Source organism: Arvicanthis niloticus, chromosome 5 (assembly GCF_011762505.2).
Source record: "Arvicanthis niloticus isolate mArvNil1 chromosome 5, mArvNil1.pat.X, whole genome shotgun sequence".
NCBI lineage: Eukaryota > Metazoa > Chordata > Mammalia > Rodentia > Muridae > Arvicanthis > Arvicanthis niloticus.
In genome coordinates this window covers 5,836,581-5,859,445 of record NC_047662.1, presented here as the reverse complement: position 1 = coordinate 5,859,445, position 22,865 = coordinate 5,836,581, and the positions used below count along the sequence as shown (strand labels likewise).

Sequence of the window (22,865 nt, the reverse complement as noted above, 5' to 3'; positions counted from 1 at the left end):
CTGCTTGATTAATGAGACCAAAGAGAAAATACTTGTGATGACTGGCCTCAGTTTACCCTTCTGGGGGGGGATGGGTGGAGTAGCATAGCACAAAGGTCAATAAAAGAAAAATTACTTCCTTCGAGACTTAAATCCCAGATTATTTCCTAGAGTGCATTTTCTTTTTTTGAGTGCATTTCTTAAGTTGGATCATTCTGTTTTGTAGGAAGGAAAAATTTAACTCTTCAGTAATGTTTCATACTTTATTTTAAAAAAACGCATTAGTGGGGCTGGAGAGATGGCTCAGTGGTTAAGAGTCTGGCTGCTCTTCCAGAGGACCTGGCTTCAACTCCCAGCACCCACATGGCAGCTCGCAACTAACTGTAAGTTTAGTTCTAGGGGAACCCAATACATGCAGGTAAAACATCAATGCATGTAAAATAAAAATTTAAAAAGTCACTTAAAAATTAATAATACATTAGCTAAATCTGTTTAAAGCAGAACATTACCCACCCAGAATGGTAAATTTGACTAAGCTTGGAAAAAAAATTAACTTATGTGACTCATGATCTTATGTGACCCATGATTTATTGTTCTTTATGTCCACAGAATCTGTTTTGTTTCCTGATCTGATAGTGAACTTATCTGCCTTACATACATGTCTCAGAATACTGAGATTCTGATACAATATAGGTTCTACAGATACCAGCCTTGGATATTGTAACCATTATGTAAATTTACAACTTTGAATCAGTTTGGTTTGTCATGGTAATTATTTAAATTTTTTAAAAAAAGATACCTTGTATGCAGGAAAAGGGCACTAATAAGTAAGTGTGGTAATTCTACAGGTCAGGTTCCAGGCTGTTCCCTCATGTGGCCTTTCCCTTGGGCAGCATTTTTTAGTCTGTGTGTGTCAAGGTTCAGCAGGACAAGGAACACGGGTGGCAGCAGCTCCCCTTTCTCGTCTCTTAGCTGTCATACCTTGGTGTGTTTAGAGAGAAACATTTCCTGAGTCTAGTTGTAGCAGAACATAAGTTTTCTCTCCTTTCTCTGGAAAGCTCTTAAGGGGTGAGGGGACTGCAACGGGTGTTTTTGACTACTCTTGGACTCACTGTTCGGTCAAGGCTGACCTTGAACACGTGATCGCCCTGCCTGCATCTCTGGAGCTGGAATTCTGTGTGAGCACATGCACCACACCTGACGGAAACTTGTTACTATACAAGTCCATAGTGCTTTACATTCCAGAGGAAGAGGGTCTAAAGCCCTTCTCTGTGACATAACAGGGCCTGTGTCCCACACATGTTACTTATTTCAGGCTTGTCTGATTGTGAGCACAGCAATGGCACACATTAGTCCTTGCTGGACACAGGGATTGCTGTTGTACTGTTTTCAGAGCTCTGGAGATGGTGATGGTGGTGGTGGTGGTGATGGTGAGGAAGAAGAGGACAGTGCAGACCACATGACTGCCAGATAATGGGACATTCAGTATTGTGAATTGCTAAGGAGTGCTTACCACTCCGTTACAGAGAGAGGAGCCCCGAGAATGTATTACTTCTGCGGCCCCTCGTGAATAGTTGTAAGCTATGTATGGTCAGAACTGGTAGAGTAAAGAAAGGATAGGGTTGTCACAGACCAGACAGACAAATTGGTGTTTCTTTTGGAGGAGGTATCCCAGAGGAGGAGGTGGATTCTGTGGGAACAGATCTTTGGACCTCACTTAGGACATTAACATGTTTGTTTCTAAGTGAACAAGTAGCTTAATTTAAAAGAAAAGAAAGTATGGCTTTTTGTGGAAGGAGACAGGCAGGAGAAGGTGCAGAGACGGTGCTCGGTGCTTAGGTGAGTGAGTGAGTGTGTAATTGCTGCTTGGAGAGTTGAACTACTTACTGGTGCTGCGTTCAACACCAGCAACATGGAAATTAAGAATTGTGGGCCTATTTCAAAATTGTATTAAATTTTGAGGTAGGTCTTATAGTCCTCTGATGAGCGGTGAGATTACAGCTGTGCGAGCCACACCGCTGTTCCCAGAGAGAGCTTCAGCTTTTAGTGTAGAGATTTACGCTGCTGCTGTTTTATAACAAACAAGGAGTATGAAGAACAGGATCAGCCATAGTGGGGAGAGTGTCACTGGAGACGATTAATGTGGTAGGTGGGTGCTGTGAAGTGCAGCAGCAGGGTTAGTTATCATCTGAGCTATGGCTCAGGGGTAACTTATCCCTGATCCACATGGGTGCACGTCTTCAGGGGCTCATGGTCTCATCTGAGCAGTTAACTGGGAATTCCGATACCTTCATAGAGTCGTACTTCTCTCTCTGAAGTGGCTTTTGTGGCTCCTTTCTATGTCTTGATGTTTAGTGTATATGGAGGTGGAATAACAGGCTCTGCCCAGGTTGTCAGAAAGCGGTCCTTACAGATGTACATTCTGAAGGGCAGGGTAGCAGATGTGATAATTGACCTTTGTACCTGTAGGCATTATCCCACTTCCCAGATTTGGTAACTGGGAAACTTTTACTTCTTAGTAAATAATTGTTTTACAGGCAATTGTAAAAAGCAGCCTTTTACCCTCTGGCTGCTGTGGATGTCAGAAGTAATTTCTCAAGTCCTACCATGCCCAGTGTGACTGAGGAGAGTACTCGGCTCTTCTTTCTGAAGGAAGTATTTGGTTTACTGCATTCCATATTTGATTGGCTGCCTTGGTTTTCTTTCCAGTCAAGAAATACTTGATAGTAAATTATCAGTAGGCGACTAGAATAGTTTTCATCCTTTTTCATGCTGTGGGTGAAAAGGTTATTGTAGTAACATGTTTAAGATGGTGTTTTCAGGGCTGGAGAGATGGCTCAGCAGTTAAGAACACTGACTGCTCTTCCAGAGTTCCTGAGTTCAATTCCTAGCCACCACATGGTGGCTCACAGCCATTTGTAATGGGATCTAATGCTCTCTTCTGTTGTGCATGAAGACAGTGACAATATATGTAACATATATAAAAAAAATAAATAAAATCTTTTTTTAAAAAGATGGTGTTTTCAAATATCTATTTCCTCAAAAAGTACTTATTGAAAATCAGATAGCATGTGGCAAAGCTGTTTCTCTCTCTAAAGAATGTCTACCTAAAAGATTTTTAATTTGCCTTAAAGTGTATGCCTGCCCTCCTTCCCTCCCTCCCTTCCTCCTCCCAGAGCTAGGAATATAGGCAAGGGCCACCTGCCTGTCTTGATATGTAAATTTTTGTGTTTTGAGACAGGGCTTTTTCTATGTAGCCCTGGCTGTGCTAGAACTCACTCTGTAGACCAGGCTGGCCTCAAACTCAGAGGTCCACCTGCCTCTGCCTCCTGAGTGTGTCGGGATTAAAGGCGTGCACCACTACTATTCAGCTTCTTGTGTAATCTTTAGTTAAGTAATTATGTTATCTAACTTTCTCCATCTGGATATGGGTAGTTTTGTAGAGCTTCCTTTCCCTAAACAGAATCATTGAGACTTTTATTAGTTTTTTTTAAATGATGAGAAGCATGTTCAGAAAGAACCATCACTATAATGCTATCTATAATTTATTATTTATTACCCAGAGAAAGGTTTTGTTTTCACTATTAAAAGGTACTTGCTTTGTCACCGATATGTTTATATATTCATTAACCTAGCTATTTGTTTATGTAGTAGTCTTATAAAGCCTTGTCTTTTGCTGTTTTTTAAAAAACTTCTTTTTTCTTTTAAAGACTGTGTGTATATCGAGAGTCGTCGGCCAAACACACCGTATTTCATCTGCAGCATCCAAGACTTCAAGCTGGTAAGCATTTTCCCATTTTCTGCCTTCCCTCTCTCCCCCTCTTACTCTTCTTTTCTCCCTTCCCTCCTCCCTCCCTCCCTCCCTCCTTTCTCTCTCCCTCCTGTTGTCTCTCCCCCTCTCTTTATTTAGCTCCACAGGCTGTCACTTTTGATTGCTTCTCCAGCACTCCTGGTGTGATAACCAGAGTGGGGCAGTGCTGCCTGCCTCTGTGCTGTGCACTGAAATAATGTAGCTTGCCTTGTCCACTGTGGCAGTGCTTCTCTGTGCGAGACAGCAGTGTTTCTGCAGTCTTCACTCTAGCTTGAGTAGCTGTTGTGACAGTCTCAGATCCTCTCTGGCTTCTAAAGTGCTTTCTCTGATTTCAACTGTTCTGAGGAGCCTAAAGCAGGTTTAGTGATTAATGAGTAAAAAATGTGAACCAGATACCAGCTTCTGGGGGTACTGGAGTTTCACCTTGATGGTCGGTATGGATTGTATATCTTGTACAGTTTTAAGGGTCTCCCAGGAGCAGAATTTGGGAGAAGGGAGTTTAGCCTAGAATGAAGGCTGTCTGGATAGTGCTCCTGACACAATCTTGGCCTTTTAGACATACTTGGGGTTCAGAATAAGTCCCTGGGTATTTGTAAGACAAACATACTCAGGACATGTGAGGTGACACAGACATTTAATCCCAGTGCTAAGAGATAGAAGCAGATGGTTGGGTCTAGGAGTTCCAGGACAGCCACTGCTACACAGATAGACCCCCACCTCCTTCTGTTTTTTTCTGGCTCAGTATTGTGTAAATATGTGTACCTAAGACCCATGTGTATACCTCTTCTTCAAACATTAATATTTTGATTTTCCAAAGATTTATTTACGAGCAACACAGTTAAATGTCACTATTAATGTCTTTTCTTCGCATAACTAACGTGTAAAATAGTGTTGAAGTAGTATCCTTGTAAACTGTCTGACACGTTTTGATCTTAGAATGGGATCCTTTTATTTCAAGACTGTGACTCACGGCCTGCAGTGCAGAGCAGTCCTAATTCTAACTTCCTAGCGAAGGTGTTACGTTTGTATCTGTGGATGTCCTCCTTTCCCAATACTTCCTTACTTGAAGGTGTTTGTTCTCATAGACGTTAGTGACAGTTCAGTTCAAAGAACTGACAGTAAAGCGGGGCAGTTACCTGCGTTTACTCGTAAGTTGTTCTTATTAGGCCGCTTGGAAGTCTGTTGTGAAAGTGGCTTTGCAGCTTTGTCTTTTAAATCAAATGTTTTCAATTTAGTTTTCTACTATTTTTGGAAATGTTTGTTCTTTAATATATTTTTTTTACAAAGATTTTTTTTTACAGATACTGCCTGATACCTGAACTTTGGGAAGTGACCTTGTTTCCAGAAGAGTTTTATTTTGGTAGTGGCTGCAGCTTCTGCTCTCTCTGTGTTTATTATCTGTGTATGTGACTTTGCTGAACCAAGTACAGCGTACTGTGGGAATATATAGCTTCGAAATAAAAGTATAAAGAATTTTCTTTTAGAGTCCCATTAGATTCTGAGCCCCTTTGTGTGTTCTCGTTCTCTCTCTCTCTCTCTCTCTCTCTCTCTCTCTCTCTCTCTCTCTCTCTCTCTGTGTGTGTGTGTGTCCGCGCGCGCAAGCATGCTCACTTTCATGTTTGAACAGCATCTCTTATAGAAATGTTAATTACAGTGTGATAGTGGCTGTTCTGGACAGAGGTTCCTGCTGAGGATATGGTAATTGTTTAGGATATTAACAGCAGTAAAAGCTGTCGCTTCTGTTGTCGGTATTAAAACATTAACACTAACTGCAAAAGCAAGTGGGACATAGGGGGCAGCATGTTTTGGTTCCTTTTAAAACCACACTGTCTTTCTCTTTGAGATTCCGTATTCATTGTCATGTGATGATGAAATATTTGCTCCTGGAACAAATATAGTTTTCCTCCTTCCTCAGTTTTGTGTACTTCTTAGGAAAAACTTATACAAGATGAGAACAACTATGACTTCTTCCTCTGGCTTATCCAGACTATTGGGAAGGTAGGCAAGCTGTGGAAATAGGCTTTTTTTTTTTTTTTTTTTTTTTTTTTCTTTCTTAGAGGAGTTTTAAAAAGAGATTGGAGTTGATTTTTGTCCCATAGCAAGCAACAAGGCAAAACAGAACAATGAAAAATAGCTTTAAAAAATCATTAGCTTTGAGGTATTACATGCTGCAGTGTTTTTCTCCTTTGGTTTCGGTGCATACTAGGAGATGTGCTCCCTCAGCATAACACTGCCTGTACTGTGGTAGGGTTGGAGTATAAATAAGGTGTGTACTGATATTGTAGGAATTCTGTGTGATGCTCTTACGGGTATACTGCTGAAGACAGTAAAGCCAATGAATTGAGACATGAGGTTAGAGAATACTTGTGTGCTGACCTCTGAGAGCCTTGGGCAGTGTTTTATGACCTGGTTCACTGTGTGAAGGGAAGAGGGCTTGGACTTTCTATGGAGACCTGGGTTGTTTTCTAGGGCTTGCTTTGGTATTTCTCTAGAGTCTGTGGTATAGAGCATGCCAGGCTATGTAAATAGCCTCTCCCTTCATTCTCAAAAATGTCCAAACTTGTATAGCTTTTGTGGTCATCTTGTGTACAGGGATGAGCTCTATGGCTTCTGCTTTAGCAAATGTTACATTGTCAGAACACACAAGGCTCTGCCATCTACACTGCCAGGTAAATTGCTAGCCCACACTGTCACAGGGATAGACGGAGGCCATGGTAGTGCAGAGCAGTAAGTTCTTACCTAAGCCAGGTCTTTGAAGGTTAGTGTTCATGTTCTCCCTCTCCCTCCTCTCTGTTGTGTTTGGTTTGACAACAAGCATAGGATTATTAAAGAAAAGTGAGAACTCCGAAGAATGGAGAGTGGGAGTGGCTCCAAGGGAGAAATACTCTGAAGGCAGCATTTTCAAGAGAAGTAAATTGTGTGTTCTGTTGGGAAACATTGATTCTTTTATGCTATATTTGTATAATTAACTTATTTTTAAGGCAAGGAAACTATTGTTTAAATATGTGAATTAGAGTTGTTCATGGAAGAAGTAGACAAAGTGAGGACTCAAGCAAAAGAGGCAACATGGACAGCGTGTGCTAACCTAGAGGCGGGAGGAAGGGCAATCAATTAAATAAAGACGCTTTGTGCCATAGTTTTCAGTACTGGTAGGTCTTTGTTGACTTGGCCTGAAAGTATTAATTTTTCCGTAAGAATTTGGAATTGGGGGAAACTGAGGCACTATGCTAATCAACAGGGGGGAGAGCTGAAAGGGTGAATCAGGAATTGCATTTATGATAGTAAAACTGGAGCCAGCATGGGCAAGCCAGCCTGCATGAGCAGATGAGAGAGCAGAAGGCCCAGAGGATACTAGTAGCCGCTTCCTCCACATCCTCCCGAGACTCACTCCTTTCCACTAGGTTCTAGATTATTCCGCCCTTCAGGAAAGGATTGGTCCACTTAGGCTAGATTGAATAGGCCAAAAGGACCCGGAATAACATCTTCAACTCTTCCTTCTGTTGCCCTTCCAGAGGGTTCCAAGGTCACTTTATGTGGTCTAGTTTGTTTTGATTTGTTTTATTCTTGATTATCAAGGTGTATTTTATACCAGAATGCAGTTAGGAATGTTCACGATTAGCCCTCCCTGTAGCATTTGTTGGGAACTTGTTTTGTGTTCTTTGTTGAGCCCAACCAAGGGCACTGAAGAAGTACAAAATACTGTTTCTTCCTTCAGCAACCTTACATTCTAATTGTAGAATTTGTGGTGTTATTAATCATCAGCCATTTTTGGAGAGCACCAGATAGGATTGTTAGAGAGGAAGGCATAATTTTTTTTTTCTGAAAGGAGCACTTGTTTTTAGTAAAAGTATTAATATTCTATAATCTCAAGTCTTAAGTATAAATGAAATAATTTCTACCTAGAAATAATTGTGGATTCTGAGAAAGTTAACAGTGCATTGTTGAAGTGAGTTTTGACTCAGCATTCAGTACTGAGGAGTTCCTGTTGCACTGACTACCAGTTGTGTGTTTATTCCTAGAGTAGTTAGTACTCAAGATGCTCTGTTGATTCTGATGGGAATACTGTGTGAGTTCTTGTTGCCATTGTCCATACTTTAGAAAGAAGGATGGTACGGTTTTCCCAAGATTGGGTAATTGTAGGATTATTTATACCAAATGAAGTTTCTGGGAAGGATTTGTAATTATTGCAGAGAGTACTTTAGGTAAATACCATTGGTTTATTATAGAACTGGAAAACTCGGTTTTAAGATTAAACCTTGTCTAAATATGCCTTAACCTCATTAACAGTATTTCAGTGACTTGTTCGTTGAGTGACCTGAACTGTGGATGCAGGAGCATTCTGTTGCATTCTCTGCATACCAGACAGAAGCCGTTCTCATGGCTCTGACTACCTTAAATCATTTTCCTTGTTATGTCTGAGCATCTGGAGGGCAGGGTTGAAATTTCTCTTTGAGCTCTAGTACCCAGAGGTCACTCCCAAAATTTGTTATCGCCCATAATTTTTTATTCCTGAGTCCCGTGACAGTACAGCAGAAGAGAGCTGCAGAGAATTTATCCTCAGCCAAGGCTCTACATATCAGTGAATTGTCAGACTTAATGTACTATATATAGCTGTTTGAGTCTTATTTGGCTGTTTGATTGTAGCATAGAATATACAATGCGCCGGGCAGTGGTGGCGCATACCTTTAATCCCAGCACTTGGGGGGTGGGGTAGAGGCAGGTGAATTTCCGAGTTCGAGGATAGCCAGGGCTACACAGAGAAACCCTGTCTTGAAAAACAAAATCAAACCAAACAGAAAAAAAGAATATACAATGCATGGGCATCTGGGAAATGGTTACTCATTTTAGTGCTAAGTTAGTATCAAATTAGAGCCTTCTTTTCAAGTGATTTGGGGTGGGACCAGAAATCTGTATCAACTTGAGCATGTGTAATTCAAAAATTGGGGTGTTTAGTCTGGGGCTGAGGTGAATGTTGGTAGACTGAGTAGGCTGGTAGTTTGAATTTTGACTTCAGGTTTTCTGATTCCCATCTCTGCTCCATTAGTTGCTGCCTTTGATGATCTTAGTTAGGATGGATAGATAGATACACCTTGTATCTCATCCATATAGTAGGTCATATTTAGATGGAAAATCAAGCATACAAATTGTCTAGGATTTGAGGTCTTCCCCCTCAAATGTTGGTATTTCTGACATCATTTGTCTCCTTATGTTGTGATTTGTTTTCCTTATTTGTTTTAAAAAATGTTGTATAGTAATTGTACATAGGTAAAGAAATGTAAAGAAAATGAATTGGTGCCAAACTCTTCTTCTAGAGGCCATACCTGTTTTAAGGCACCTGTACTTGTTTTTAATTTTTTTAAAGGTCCTTAGATATTAGGCTTATGATTCTATACTACTACCAGTATGTATAGGGACTTAGTCTGACACATGCAGTTTGCAGCCAAGAGTTGTGAGCCCGAATGCAGTTCTCTAGTGTGGAGTTGGGTGAACACAGTCAGAGGCTCCTGGCTGGGGTGGGTAGGGCTGTTGCCTGGCCACACAGCTCTTTACAGAAATCTTAGATTTTTTTCAGTCACCACATTCTTTTTGTAATATGTGGGTGTCAATTTAGAAATGGACAGAGAAGTAAAAATCAAAATGAAGCTTTGTGAGTAAATCTTAGAGCTCATCCCCCATTTCCTCGTCCCTCAGAGGCCTGTTTTCACTGTCAACTGTGGGCAGCAAACACTATTTGGAGCTAAAGTTTTAATGGTGCATAATTACTTTGAACGTGGATAATTCATTTTCTCCTAATTTAGTTGGATTTTAGGACTCTCAAGAAGCAATTGAAGTTCTGCTTAATTGTATGTATTTCTTTAAAATATTTACCTCTAAATATAATTTATTGAACAAGTTACCTTCATGAAAATTTTTGGTGTGGAAAATTACATATTCTAATTTTTTCTCAAGAGGCTTATAAAGTTAAAGGCAATGATATTTTGAGAGATCTACTGCGCAAGAATATTGCTGAAGTCTTGTTCAAACATGATCCCTTATAACTGGAAATTTACTGTTTGTATGTACATTTGGATCTTTGTATTAATGATAAACTCAATTAGTGTCAGAAAGATTACTGAAAAAGTTAGGCTTAGATACCATCTGTGTTTTCTGATTCATATGAACAATAATTTGCCTTTAAAAGACTGGTTTTTCTTACATGATTAGAATATTATAATTTCTTGAACTGTTTATATATTTAAAACAAGTAATGCAATGTTGAGAATTGCTCTGCTAGGTTTTTAAAAGTTGAAACTCAGAATTTGAATGGAGGATTTGATGCTTGAATTTGAATTCTGGTTAATTGAATTCCTGACAAAAGATATTTAACTAGATGTTCTGTTTTATTTTTTGTTTATTGTGAAAAATGTTGACTGCACTATACACTGGGCTGTATTATACACAGTCACATGTTCATTTGGACTTTACTGCGCCCTAGAGCCATGGAGGTTATGGCTTCTAATGCCATCTGTTGAGGTGGTAGGAAGGAGAGACTCCACAGAAAATGGGTTTAGGGAAAAAAAAAAAAAACTACACGTAGCAAGGCACTAACAATGATGTAATTGTAAAGCTTGCTTGATTCATTCTTAAATAACTGTATACAACAAGTTCTTACAAGTATTTGAATCTTGTGGAAGTTTTTAAAAGACCATTTAGCACCACATGCAATTGGAGGAGTTGGGCTTTTTACGATATGTGTGCTTGACTGTTTGAAGGGTGCAGCTTGGCACTCTGAGACGTAGCTTGTGCTTAAGGGACAGTACTGGCTTTCAGAAGGTGCTCACTATTCTTTTCTTTTTAAAAGACTTCTAGTGCATGCTAAATGACTTGTGGGGAGCAATATTGAGACAGGGTTTCTCTGTTTAGCCTTGACTGTTCTGGAACTTGAATATGTAGATCAGGCTGGCCTCAAAAATCACAGAGATCCACCTGCATCTGCCTCCCAAATGTTGGGAATAACAGCTGGGTTTTTTTTTTTTTTTTTTTTTTTTTTTTTTTTTTTTTTTTGCTACTGGAAGAAATAGCTTTCCTGAACCTGACATGGTTTGCCTGTTAATTATGCTCACCTTTGGAACATTTTGAGGACATTAAAACTCATTTCAGTACACTCTGTTTTCTTGTTTTAAGCTGTTGTCTATCCTTCAGCCTTATAGAATTAGACAAGGAACTTGAGGAGGTGGCAGGACTTCTGACTTCCGGCCACCCTAACACCTTGAGTGTTTTCTCCTTGTAAGTGCACACCTCATGCTTCCAGCATCTCTCCAAAGAAGCTCTTCTGAAAGCTCAGTGTGTCTGTCTGCTCATGGTTCTCTCCTATGTATCTGATACCTTGGAATGTCGCTTTTATGATGCGCCAGGCATGCTGCTGTTACTATGCTTTGGCGCTGTGTTACATCTTAACTTGGTTATTTTGAGGGGCACACACCATACTCTTAAGATGGACCCAGGTTAAAATACAGAGCCAGATGGGTCATACAGGTGTTGACACTGAGATAAAAAAGCAGCTTTGACTAATGTGGGAAGGGTAACTCCACTGCTGAACAAATGTTCAGTGGCTCTCTGCTCTTAACGGATCCTTGCAGACCTGCTTGTGTGCTGAGTGCCCCTAGTAACCAGGATGGAGGTGTTGGGCACCTTAACTTAAAACTGTTTTCTCTTTTAGGTCCACAACTCCCAGGCCTGTTGCAGATCTCCAGCTCCTGCTCTGTGTGACCCCCCAGCATGCTCTCTGCCGGTGGCATCACAGCCGCCACAGCACCTTTCTGAAGCCGGGAGAGGGCCTGTAGGGGTAAGGAGAATCCCGTTTTTAAAAGCTATCAGTATTTTATATCCCATAGGGTATAAAATAGGCTATTACCTCCCTTCCCAGAGCCCCTTTAAAAATGTGCTGTATGCTATGTGTTTTAAAGAGTAATAAGTACATGCACAGAGGAAGCACAATACGGGACTTGCCTTACCCCTCTAGGACAGCTCCAGAAGTTAGTGGGGTTTGGTGGAGGGGATTTTGGCACCAGCAGAGAGCATGCTGGGCTGCTGCAAGGAGCAGGAGCTGGCAATCAGCAGCGAGTATGGATGTTGGCAACTGAGATGGGGGAAAGGGGGTAAGTTTAAGTCCAAGCCTGGAATGTGTCTTTCCCAAGGCTCATTTGGGACTCCAGGCTCACAAATCTAAACTGTTATGGCTGCTGCCCTCTTCAGGGAGCACATTGTAGAAGGCTGTTCACAGTGAGGCTTTTCTGTAGTACTAGTCAAGAAGCCCTTGAGTGGGCTGGCGCTGCGGATGGCTCTGCCTCTCCTGGCTGTACCCTGATAATCCCTCTGTGACTTGATGAGCAGAGTAGATGCACAAGGTGCAGCAGGATGCAGTGGTGGTGCCCAGGAGGGCTTTTCTAAGTGGTGTAGCTTCCCATTTGAGGACGGTGTGCACGCTTGGCTTCCTCTCTCTTCCTTTTTGGAGGACTTCAATAGTAACTTTTCTAGAAGACAGGTGTTTATTGTTTTGACTGGAGTACCCCAAGACTATCATTAAAGAAACCCAATTAGACTGAACTAGAAAATAATGCAGGGGGGTTGTCATCTCATATACATGGATAGTAACAGATACTGTGAATACATGATTTAGGTGCAATACAGAGTTACTGTCCTGCCACTAAGAAAAGAGCTCTCTGTGCAGCTTACAGCATGTGAGCATGTTTTGTGAGGAGGATTTGAATCCAGGAGCTGTACATTTTTGACATATCAATATGATATACATAGACGCAACGTATATGCATCCTAAAAACAGTGTATAGAATGTGCTGGTTACTCCTGTGAGAAGATGCAGGATATCACAAGGAGCACATGTAAGTGGTGCTGAGCTAGCCATGAAATGTGAGATGGGGCTGAGGTCTCCAAAGATTAGAGGCAGCACTAAGTAAGATTTTGATGGCTTGGGCAGGAGAGAGCTTTTGAAGGTGTTAGAAACAATCCAGCTGAGCTCTTAAAGCCATTGTTTCAGAAGAATCACTTGGTAATGGTCTGCAGTGTGTGAAAGGGAATGCTAGCTGGGGGATAAAGGGTGGTCATCCTTGTGTGTGACGAAGAACACGCCTATAGAGATTGCTGTTAATAATTAAAATAAGCTGGGTGTGGCTGTGCATGCCCAAGTGTCAGAAAGCTGAAGCGGTGAGACTTATTTACCACTCCTCCCTCCCCACCCAAGTGTAACAGAACCAGGAGGAACACTTGAAACAACACTGCCAGCTTAGATGGTTGCTGAAATCACTAGGGAATCAGGACACCCCTCCCCGCCCCGCAAAGGATTCACATGGAAGCCTTGGATTTCTTGAGATATTAAGCACACACAGTGGAAGGTAGGGCCTGCTATAGTGGGTAAAATCCTCAGAGCCAGAAGATTTACATCTTAAGGGGGAAAATCAATGGCGTTCTGACTGTTTACTTGTGAAACTTCAGTCTTAGACATAATGTTCTTTTTATATATCTGAGAAATAATGGTATATCTTTAGGCTGATTTATTTATTTGCTCCAATCAATGTGATGCCGGTTTATTTTTTATTTACTGTGGTACTCACCAGGATTTGCTGAATGGATTTTAAATTTGCCCGTTTTACACTGATTTTTAGTAAACTTTCTATACCAGCCTTAGTGATGATCAGTATTGCTGTTTTTCTGCATCCACTGAGGATTTAAATAAATTCATTATTAGTGGAGTCCTTGGATGGCTTTATCAGTGTAGATTGTCGAGGAGTCGATAACATGACTATCAGTCTTCCTTGAGTCAGATGCTGCTGCATAAACTAATTGTATTGATTGTTCTTTAATGGTGTTTCATGCTGCCAAAGTCATTCTTGCTGGATCCAGTTGGCAGAACCCCCATCCCCATGTGGAGTCCCCATAAATTTTGCAGGCACACAGATCTAATATAGTGTAATAAGAGAGCTGCTAAGAGAGAACGGATTACAGGGTTGCAGACAGTGTCATTAATGTTTCTTCTTGTGATGCACCAGACGTCTTTGCTAACAGACTGTTTTTGTTATTTAGTTTTATGGGATAACATTCACTGTGTCATAATTTTGCTTTTCTCTGCATATGCAGCAAAAAGCTGATGCACACGGCAGAGTGTGGAGTTATCAGTCCTCTGTTCAGTGGCTCAGGCCAAGCACAGCGCCTTTGTGTTAGGTTGTTGTCTGTCCACTATCCCCATGCTACTTTCCTTGACCTCTTAGGGATGTTCTGAAAGACACGCTATTGTATCTGTTGCCGTGAGAAAACACTCTGAATTGAATAAAGCATCATAAGGAAGGCCCACAGGAGAGTGTCGTTCATTGTAGTTGGAAAGTCATGACGACAGGAGCTTGAGGCATTGGGTCAGGAGCAGTGAGTAGTGAATACCATACCCAGCTAGCTTTCCCGTTTCTGCAATCTGGGACTGGAGCCCATGGAATGCTGTTGCCCATATTCAGAGTGATCTTCTCCTTTCAATTATCCTAATCTAAATAATCACTTACAGATATCCCAGATCCTTCAAATTGACAATTAGTATTAACTGTTACAGGTGTTCATATGCTCCTGTACGCCATTCATTATTATATTATTATTGTTGTTGTTATTATTAAGACAGTTCTCATTGGGCTGCCCAGGCAGTTGCTTGACTTTTGAGCTCAAGTCATCCTCCTTTCTCTGCTTCCCAGTTAGCTTTGACTAGAGGCACACACCAACAGACCAGGCTCACCAGTTATGTTTTTTAAAGGTTATATATTATTTTTTATTTATGTTTATGTATGTGAGTGTATATATGTGCTGCACAGAGGGTGTCAGGTGCTCTGAAAGTGGAGTTACAGATGATATGCCTACTGTGGGTACTGGGGCCTGAACTCCAGGCTTTTTTAAGAACAAGCTCTTTTAACCCTGCACCATCTCTCCTGTCCAAGAACCCGTTCTGCTTGCTGTCTGACCTTTGGTGGTTCTGTTAAAGCCGTGTGCTTTCTGTAACATAGGGCTGCTGTTAGGTTCTCTGCATCCGGGCCATTGTCTCTAACACTAGTTCTTCTCAGGTGTGTTACAGTGTGCTTAGCCTGGAAATAGTTAAATATTGGGACTCATGTCACATGAAATTGTAGTTTTGATTCCTTAGATTAGCTTCTTGTTGTTAGCAATACAGATCAGTCTACTTTAATACTTTATTTTAGTTACTTAAACTGGGAAAGCATTGATTTGCTATTTTCAAAGCAATGGCAATAGATTTTACTTGACTATTTAGAGACAGTGTTTAAAGAAAGCCTGTGGAAATCATAAGAGATTTCTTGGGACAGCTTTATGTTGACTGATGGTTACAAAGCCTATAAGCTGTATAGGTGACAAAAACTCTTCTTAAAATGTTTGTTTAATGAGTTCAATAGGATTTCTGGAAGCATTTGTAGAGCTGTGCTTTATAGAAATGGGGTTCCTGGTCGGTGGAGTGATGCTGCATGCCTTTAATCCCAGCATTCCCAAAGGCAAAGGCAAGCAGATCTCTGAATTTGAGGCCAGCCTGGTCTACAGAGGTAATTCTAGGACAGCCAGGACTACACAGAGAAATCCCGTCTCAAACAAAAACAAACAAACAAACAACAACAAAAATCAAAAAAAGAAAGCAGTGGTGGAAGAGTTGTGTGTTTTCAGTTCTTTGGAGGCTGACATTTGCTTGCAAGTTTATACATGATAAGCTCAGTTTGTAGCTTTGCGAAATCCAGAAAAGAGCCTGATTCTTTGACCTCGTCTTTTCCTCTCTTGCTGTGCTGAGTTCTGGGCCCCTCTTCCTCTGCAGTGGATGATCCTCCCTCAGAATCCTTCTTTAGTCCTGCTTGCCATCCCCTGCCTTTTCCTCTCTGCTCAGCTGCTGCATATTAGTTCTCTCTGGTGGGAGCCATGGGCTGAGCGTTACTTGTGGTTTTCATTTGAAATGATTGCCCCATAGCAGTTAAAATCACACAGTCCACTCTTGATACTGTAGGATCGACTCAGCCTTGTTGGTAGTGCTTTGTTCTGTAATCACATGACTTAATTTTTTGAGCCTCAGTTTGTTCACTTGTGAAACTGCAACAGCAGCAGCGATGATGATGATGATGGTGAAAAAGAATTCTGTAGTCCTAGAGTCAGCCTTAGGGATCAGTATCTTTCCCAAGAGCGTCCCAAGAGATTGTGGGCATGTGGGTTGATAACTCCCTGACTGAGTGAGGTGCAAGCACGAGCATCTATATCACAGATAGAAAACCATTGTTTCCGAGCGGGCTGCAGGTGCACTCTGTAATAGGCTGCTTGCCCAGCAGGTCAGGCCCTGGCTCTAAGTCCATCCCAGTGCTCCCAGAAGAATTGCTGGTTTGATTCTACTAACTTCCCCAACATTTAAAGTAAGTGTAATCTCTATACTTACATCCCTCATACAGTTGCAAAAAGCCATTTATTAGTTAATTCCAAATCACACTGCAAAATTAAAAGAATCCTCAGTACCAAATTAATTCAGTTTGGGTGGCTGATATTTATTTCTGAAGTAAATAGTTGCCTGTGATAAAACGGATAGCTTTTAGCTCAAGCTGTTGGGAGCATGCCCATGTCGTGTGCAGACCACACTGTTTCAATGATGGGTTCTTTGCTCTTTTTTTTGCCACTGTTACTGTGTTCATTTGTATGAAGTGATTTGGCCTTTGCCTGGCACAGTGTGTTGCTGCATGGTCAGCTGCACTAGCTAGTGTTTGACTGCTACTGTGTGTAAGCTTTATTCTCTGACCTTCACTGCCCTGCTTTTTTTGGGAGGGGGGTGGAACAGGGTCTCTCTCTCTCTGGTTGTCCTGGAACTCACTGTGTAGACCAGGCTAGCCTCAAATTCACGGAGATCTGCTGCCTTTGCGGCCCAAGTGCTGGAATCAAAGGAATGGGCCACCAAACGCAGCTGTGTAAGGCTTATTTATAGTCAAATTCCTGTTTGTTTGTTTCTTTGTTTTTTAATTGAGACAAGGTCTCACTGTATCATTCCAGCTGTCTTAGAACTCACTGTATAAACCAGGCTGGCCTCAAACTCTCAGAGATCCACCTGCTTCTGTCTCCTGAGTGCTAAAATTAAAGGTGTGTACCACCACTGCCCAACTTATAATCAAATTTTTAATAGCTCTGAGCTTTGTTGAGTTGATCGCTATATAATCCAAAATATTAATTTGTTGAGGTATTTAAGATTCAATTCCTTTGTCCCACCCCAAATATTGAGCATTCCTTGTCCCTGACATGAGGTGACTTGGTTGCTTCATACTGTCTTCTTGGCTAGGTTGGGAGAAGCCTGCGTGTCATAGTTTTGGTTGTTGAGAGATTGAGTTGAACATCAGTTCCACTTACAAGAGGCAATAAAAATGTACATTGTTTTGTTTCACATGATTGAGTAAGGTTTTGGGTTTGTTTTTTATATGATACTGTAACTGCTGTTTCCATTTTGATAGTCTTAACCTGCACTGTCAAGCAGACTTGTTAACAAACAGCTGGGGATGTACAAAATATCTGGTGCATAATTACAGAGGTTTGTAGGAGAAACAGGAAGCAGGTGATCCTTGGCAGCTGTATTTAATCTGTAGCAATTGAAACAGTATTATGGTTACAGTGGCTCGAGTAGGAGGCCATATGCAGGAGGCCAAGGAGTCTATAGCGAGGGACAGAAAATGGCAGAGGATTCGTGTGTCAGGAAGCTGCTGTGGTTAAATTCTCTGTGTTGTCACTGAGCTGTGAAGCTGAAGATAAAACATCCCCCCTCTGCTGAGAACAAAAATCAATGCCCACTCCTGGCTGCGCTGTTATTAAAGGCTCCCTCCCAGTGTTTCATTTTGTGGGATTTGCTTGGGCTGGTGATTTGTCCATGGTATAGGGAGATTTGTGAGGTGCTTTGTATTAAAATCAGCTAGAGAATCCCTTTGGAGAATTTCCTTCCACTTCACTGTGCTCTTGAACAGATCTGTGATTTTCTTTTGTCTAACTGTCTCTGTATATTCCTTAAGTCACTCGACGGCACACACACTGCCCTGTCCCTTATCTTTGTTTTCTGTTTCAGCTGTTGATGCCTAGCTGACAAATTATTTCAGTGACACCCTTTGCAAACACCACACACACTGGACATATTTCATTACCCTGCCTTGTGTTTAACTGTAAATTCTTGCCTCATGATGCAAATTAAATAGAAAGCCAGGCTGGCTAGATCAGGTGCCACAGGCTTCAGCTGCTTGGAGGCTAAGGCAGAAGGACTGTAAGTTCAAGGCCTGGCCTGGGGACTAAAGAGGGATGCTGTAATAAGTAAGAAGCCAAGGACTGGAGAGTAGAAGCTTGCACAAGTGTGTGTGCTTGGCCACTGTATCTACTCAGGGAGCTTAGAATCCTTTCTTTGTAAAGGGATATAAAATGGCTTCAATGTTTCAGAACTGGTAGTGTTGTGATGATCATAGTTTTGGTGGAAGTAGCATTGTTGCTGAAGGAAGGTGTTTTTTGTTTTAACCCTCCAAGGGCATGTCTGAGTTAGAGACATTTCCAGAAGAACCAGGAAGCAAGGCCAAGCCTAGTGCAGAAGAGTTTAAAGTCTGCTATGCATAGGAAGTGGGAAGGTAGACTCACAAGGAAAAGCAGAAAGAGAAAGAAAGTGTCGGCATGTACGTATCCAGAGCAGAGGCAGTGTGGCCTGTGTGCACGGCATCTTGCCTAGTGTGTGCAGCACCGCAGGGAGGCTGTGGTGTACGAGGGATCTGAGGTTTCCCTGGACAAGGTGACCTTAGTTGGCTTTGTGTGAACAGTGTAACTTGTAACATTGCCAGACTCATAACTAGCTAGCTTCCTATGCTGCCTCAGACTGGAGGGTGGGGGAGACCCGTTGGGTCTGTCTATTGCCAATGGTGGGTAGGGAAGTGTCTTGTTATCTCTTGTGTGCTGTCTGTCCACATGGTCCCCCGCATTGCAAATTAGTTGTTTTCACTGCCAGCCTGGCTTTAGAATGTGGCTGTGTTTTGGTTGGTGGAGTCAATGCAGGACACAGGTGATTGTCCAGGTAGAGGATGCAGCAGACTGGCTCCTGCACTTATCCTAGTAGTTTAAAATGCACATTTAAAATGTTCAGCTTGCTTTGTTAGACTGTTGTAGTGGCAGTTGGAGTTCTTCTAAGCATATTATTTAACTGGGTAGACACATCACCCACTCATGTTTACAGAGGACTGTAATGATCCCATTCACTGCTTGGATGAAATGGCACTTCCTCTGCTAGCTCTTAAGGAAATAGGATTACCTTCATGGTGTCAGAGCAAGAAGTTGAATTTTCTAGAAGAGGACCTGGGATATTTTTCATTGCATTGGCTTCTTGTTTGAGTTATAATGTGAGAGATCTGGGTAAACATGTTTTTAAAACGTAAACAGTTGGTTTTGAGAATTGTAATGTCAGATTTAAAGTGTACTTCATTATGAATTAAATGGTTAAGTACTTGCTGTTTCAACTACTGCTAAAAGTAGTAGGCGTTGACCACCAGTTCACTCCCCTTTACAGACTCACGCCCCAGGCATCGGCCTTGTCCAGTGATGTCTGTCGTCTCTGTGGTCCTGAGTGACGGAGCACTGCCAGCATCGAGTGTCAGCACTTCTTTCATGCTGTGTCACCTGCATTCATCTCTCTGAAGGGAATTCCTTTTCTTAAACTGGGTTTCTTCCTGGGGACTGAACCCAGGATCTTGTATGGGCTAGGCAAGTGCTCTATGGCTGAACCAGCTATATCACAAGTCCTTCTGGTTCCCTCAAAGAGAGGAACAACGCCAGTGCAGTTCTCTAGGTCTTTGTCAAGTTGACTTGCATCTGACATACTGATGTAGGGTCTTTTGTACCTGGGTCACTTCTTTTCTAGGCCAGTCTTCAGTCTGCTGAAGTAAAGCTGTATTCTACATCCAAGTGCTTGTGAGATGGAGGCTCCTTTCTGCCCCTCTAGAGAGAGCTACCATGTTTACTATAGTTGTCCAGTGATGATTGTGTAATACCTGTTGATGGATGCTTTTTATTCTCTCTCCTTGAAAATTTTTAAAGATTGATTTTTAAAATATTTATTTTTTTTGCTTGCATGTATGCATGTATGCTTATATACCATGTGGGTACCTGGTACCCACAGAAGTCAGAGAAACTGGAGTTAGAGATGGTTGTGAGCCATCATGTAGCTGCTGGAAATTGAACCTGGATGCTTTATAAGAACAGCCAGAACTCCTAAAGGCTGATACCTCTCTAGCCACACTTTCTCCTTTTTTGGAATCAAAATTTCACAACAGATCACTGCCTTTGAACTTATAATCCTAAGTCACTTTACCAATGCTGGGATTAAATTTATGCAGTATTTTACTTAGCCTGTTCTAACAGTTTTTTTTGTATCATTATTTTATGTACATGGTTGATTTGCCTGTATGTTATGTCTGTTTACCGTGTGTGTTTCTGGGTGTTGGATCCCCTGGAACTGAAGTTAGATAAGGTTGTGAGCCAGTACAAGGAACTGGGACCCAAACTCAGTCCCCTGTAAGAGCAGCCAGTGCTCTAAACCACTGAGTCATCTTTCCAGGCCAGACAGATGCTTTTTATACACAGGCCTGGCAGATTTTCTCCCTAAAGGGCCAGATAGTGAATGTTTTCTGTTTTGTCTTCTCTGTGGTAGCTGTTCCCTTCTGTCAGATGTTCCATACACTCATGCTCAGCTGTGTGTCTGTGTCCAGAAAATACTGGGAACATTGGCAGATGCCGAGGGGGAGCTGGGACCCTTGTCTGCAGGCGCTGAGCTAATAGAAACTTGATGATTCCTGGAGTTTGCCTTCCTCCCCATGCTATTCCCTGTGGCTCATGCTGCTGTAAGGATCATGTAGTGGTGTGCACAGTTAGTGGAGAATTGGTATGATTTCTTTTCTGTGCTGTTTTGAGCTGGTGAGTTGGAATGCCTGTACCTACACCTACACTCCTCTGCACCTCTAACCCCTTCCCTTTTGCTTGCTTTTGTGCAGTAAACAAGCAGATAGGTGAGATGATTCTTGATGGAAGCCATTGTCAGTGTCCCTGGGAGAGGGTTTTAAACAGTAGCTTCTGTTGCCTGGAGTGGGGGTTCAGTGTGTGAGCTTTTTTCCTGTTAATTAGCTTTAAAAAATAGAGAAATATGAAAGGTTTAATATGCAAGGTTTACTATATTAATAAAGGTAATTTCCCCTGTTTGGTCCCTCTTCTTCCTCCTCCTCCCCCCCTCCAGGACCAAACACCTAGGGCCTTGCACCTGCTAGGCAAGTGCTCTGTCACTGAGCTAAATCCCCAAACACCCCCCTCCTTTGGTTTTTAAATGTCCTAACAAAGTATTTATTGTAGCTGAAATATTTATTTAATGAAAGGAAGGCTTTTCTGTTTAATCTAGAATCTAGCAAACAGTTACTGATTTGGGAAATACCTTAGTCCGTTTTGTCAGGCGGAGTGCCTGACACCTTTTTAGGTGAAGGTGAAGGAGATTAGCTTAAAGCAGTCCACACTGTAGATGACTTAACCAGACAGCTATTTAATATGTCTTCCTTTCCTGGGAAGTGAGGATGGCTCTGTGCCATGAAGAATTTACTACTAAAGAATGTTCAGAAATCTAATCGATGGTAGTCCTTGAGACTCTTATTTTTTTTTAGAAATCTCTTGTTTATATGGAAACACAATAGATTATGATTAACCATGACACAATTTTCCAGTTTTTAAGAAATACTACTACTTGACAGATTTATCTAGAACCAAGATAGTATTTCAGATTTTGGGTTTTTTTTGTTCTAAGTGTTACCCATTTTTAATTCATTTACTGTGTTGCTGGCTACATTGTTATAAGCCTTAAACCCGTGTGACAAATTGCCACTTCATTCCCAGCTACTGAGAGACTTGGCAAGAGGATCAGAGCCCAGGAATTTGAGGCCAGCCTGGGTAATATGAGGCTCCATCTAGAAAACAAATAAATAAAAAGTAAAAAAATCAACTGCAGTTTCTGTCTTTTGATTTCCTTTTTTTTTTAAAAAAAAAAAATGCTTGCTGGCCTTATAAGATGTGGCAAACTTTAGTTAGGATAAATGACAGAGGTGCTGGTTAGTCAACAAAAGGATGGACAGGGTATTAGGACTATCTTGTACCTCACTGGTTCAAATTGGCATAATTATGCTCTAATTGTATTTTGAGAGAAAAGTTTCATTTTAACAGGAAGGGTGATGTGTAGGAGGAGCTAAGGTAGGAGGAGTACTGAGAGGAAGAAAAGGAGTAAGAAGAGGAGAAGGAGGAGAGGAGAAGCTAGGTGATGAAAGAGAGAAAGAGGGGGGAGACAGGGAGGCAGATATTCATGTATCTCCATCAGTCAAAGATAGTTGTTATATCTAGGTTGGTCAGTGGGTTACACCTCTGATTGAACAATTCCAAACTTATAACGCTTATGATTAACATTATTTTTAAAAAAATGTATAAATGCAAAAAGGAAAAGGGGGCATGGGATAGGGGTTTTCTAAGGGGGGGGGAATGGGGAAAGGGGATGGCATCTGAAGTGTAAATAAAATATCTAATAAAAAATATGATTTCAAAAACTAAAAAAAAAAAAAAAAGATGTGGCAAACTTTCAGTGTAGCCATTTAGTGTAATTCTGGCTTCCTTGGCTGACTGTGGCGTATAGACTCATGTCACTGTGAGTCTCCATCTCCAGTTTACACTGTGCTTTATATATGATTGCGATGAGGTAATGTCAGTTCACTGAGAACTAGCTCGTTCGTGGAAAAGGGGGACCCAGCTGGTTTCTTCTTTCTAATTCTACACTGGTTAGCTGTGCTCCTGAGACAAGCTGTTTAATATGTTAGGACATTGGTTTTCATAGCTGTCAAATGGAGATACCACTCACCCTGCTTATTTCTCAGGAGTATTCTCATGTGGAAATAAAGCTCTGTGATGCTCTGTTTTGGAAACTTCACAGTGACAAATACTGTAGGCATATGCTTTGTAGGGTTGTTGTCTGTTGTTCATAAGCTAAGGT

The 22,865-nt window shown here is 41.5% G+C and overlaps 1 protein-coding gene across 9 annotated transcripts in view; it reads left to right on the top strand.

Annotated features, from left to right (window-relative positions):
• The window catches only part of Rere (arginine-glutamic acid dipeptide repeats), a 342,417-nt gene that overhangs the window by 159,064 nt on the left and 160,488 nt on the right, over positions 1-22,865 (top strand). For 8 of the 9 annotated variants that reach the window (XM_034501835.2, XM_034501837.2, XM_034501838.2 and 5 more), the window contains exons 3-4: positions 3,690-3,760; positions 11,490-11,615. In XM_034501835.2, the coding sequence (XP_034357726.1) occupies positions 3,690-3,760; positions 11,490-11,615 (197 nt within the window). The remainder of the gene's footprint in view (positions 1-3,689; positions 3,761-11,489; positions 11,616-22,865) is intronic. The other variant, XM_076933703.1, reaches the window with a different exon arrangement.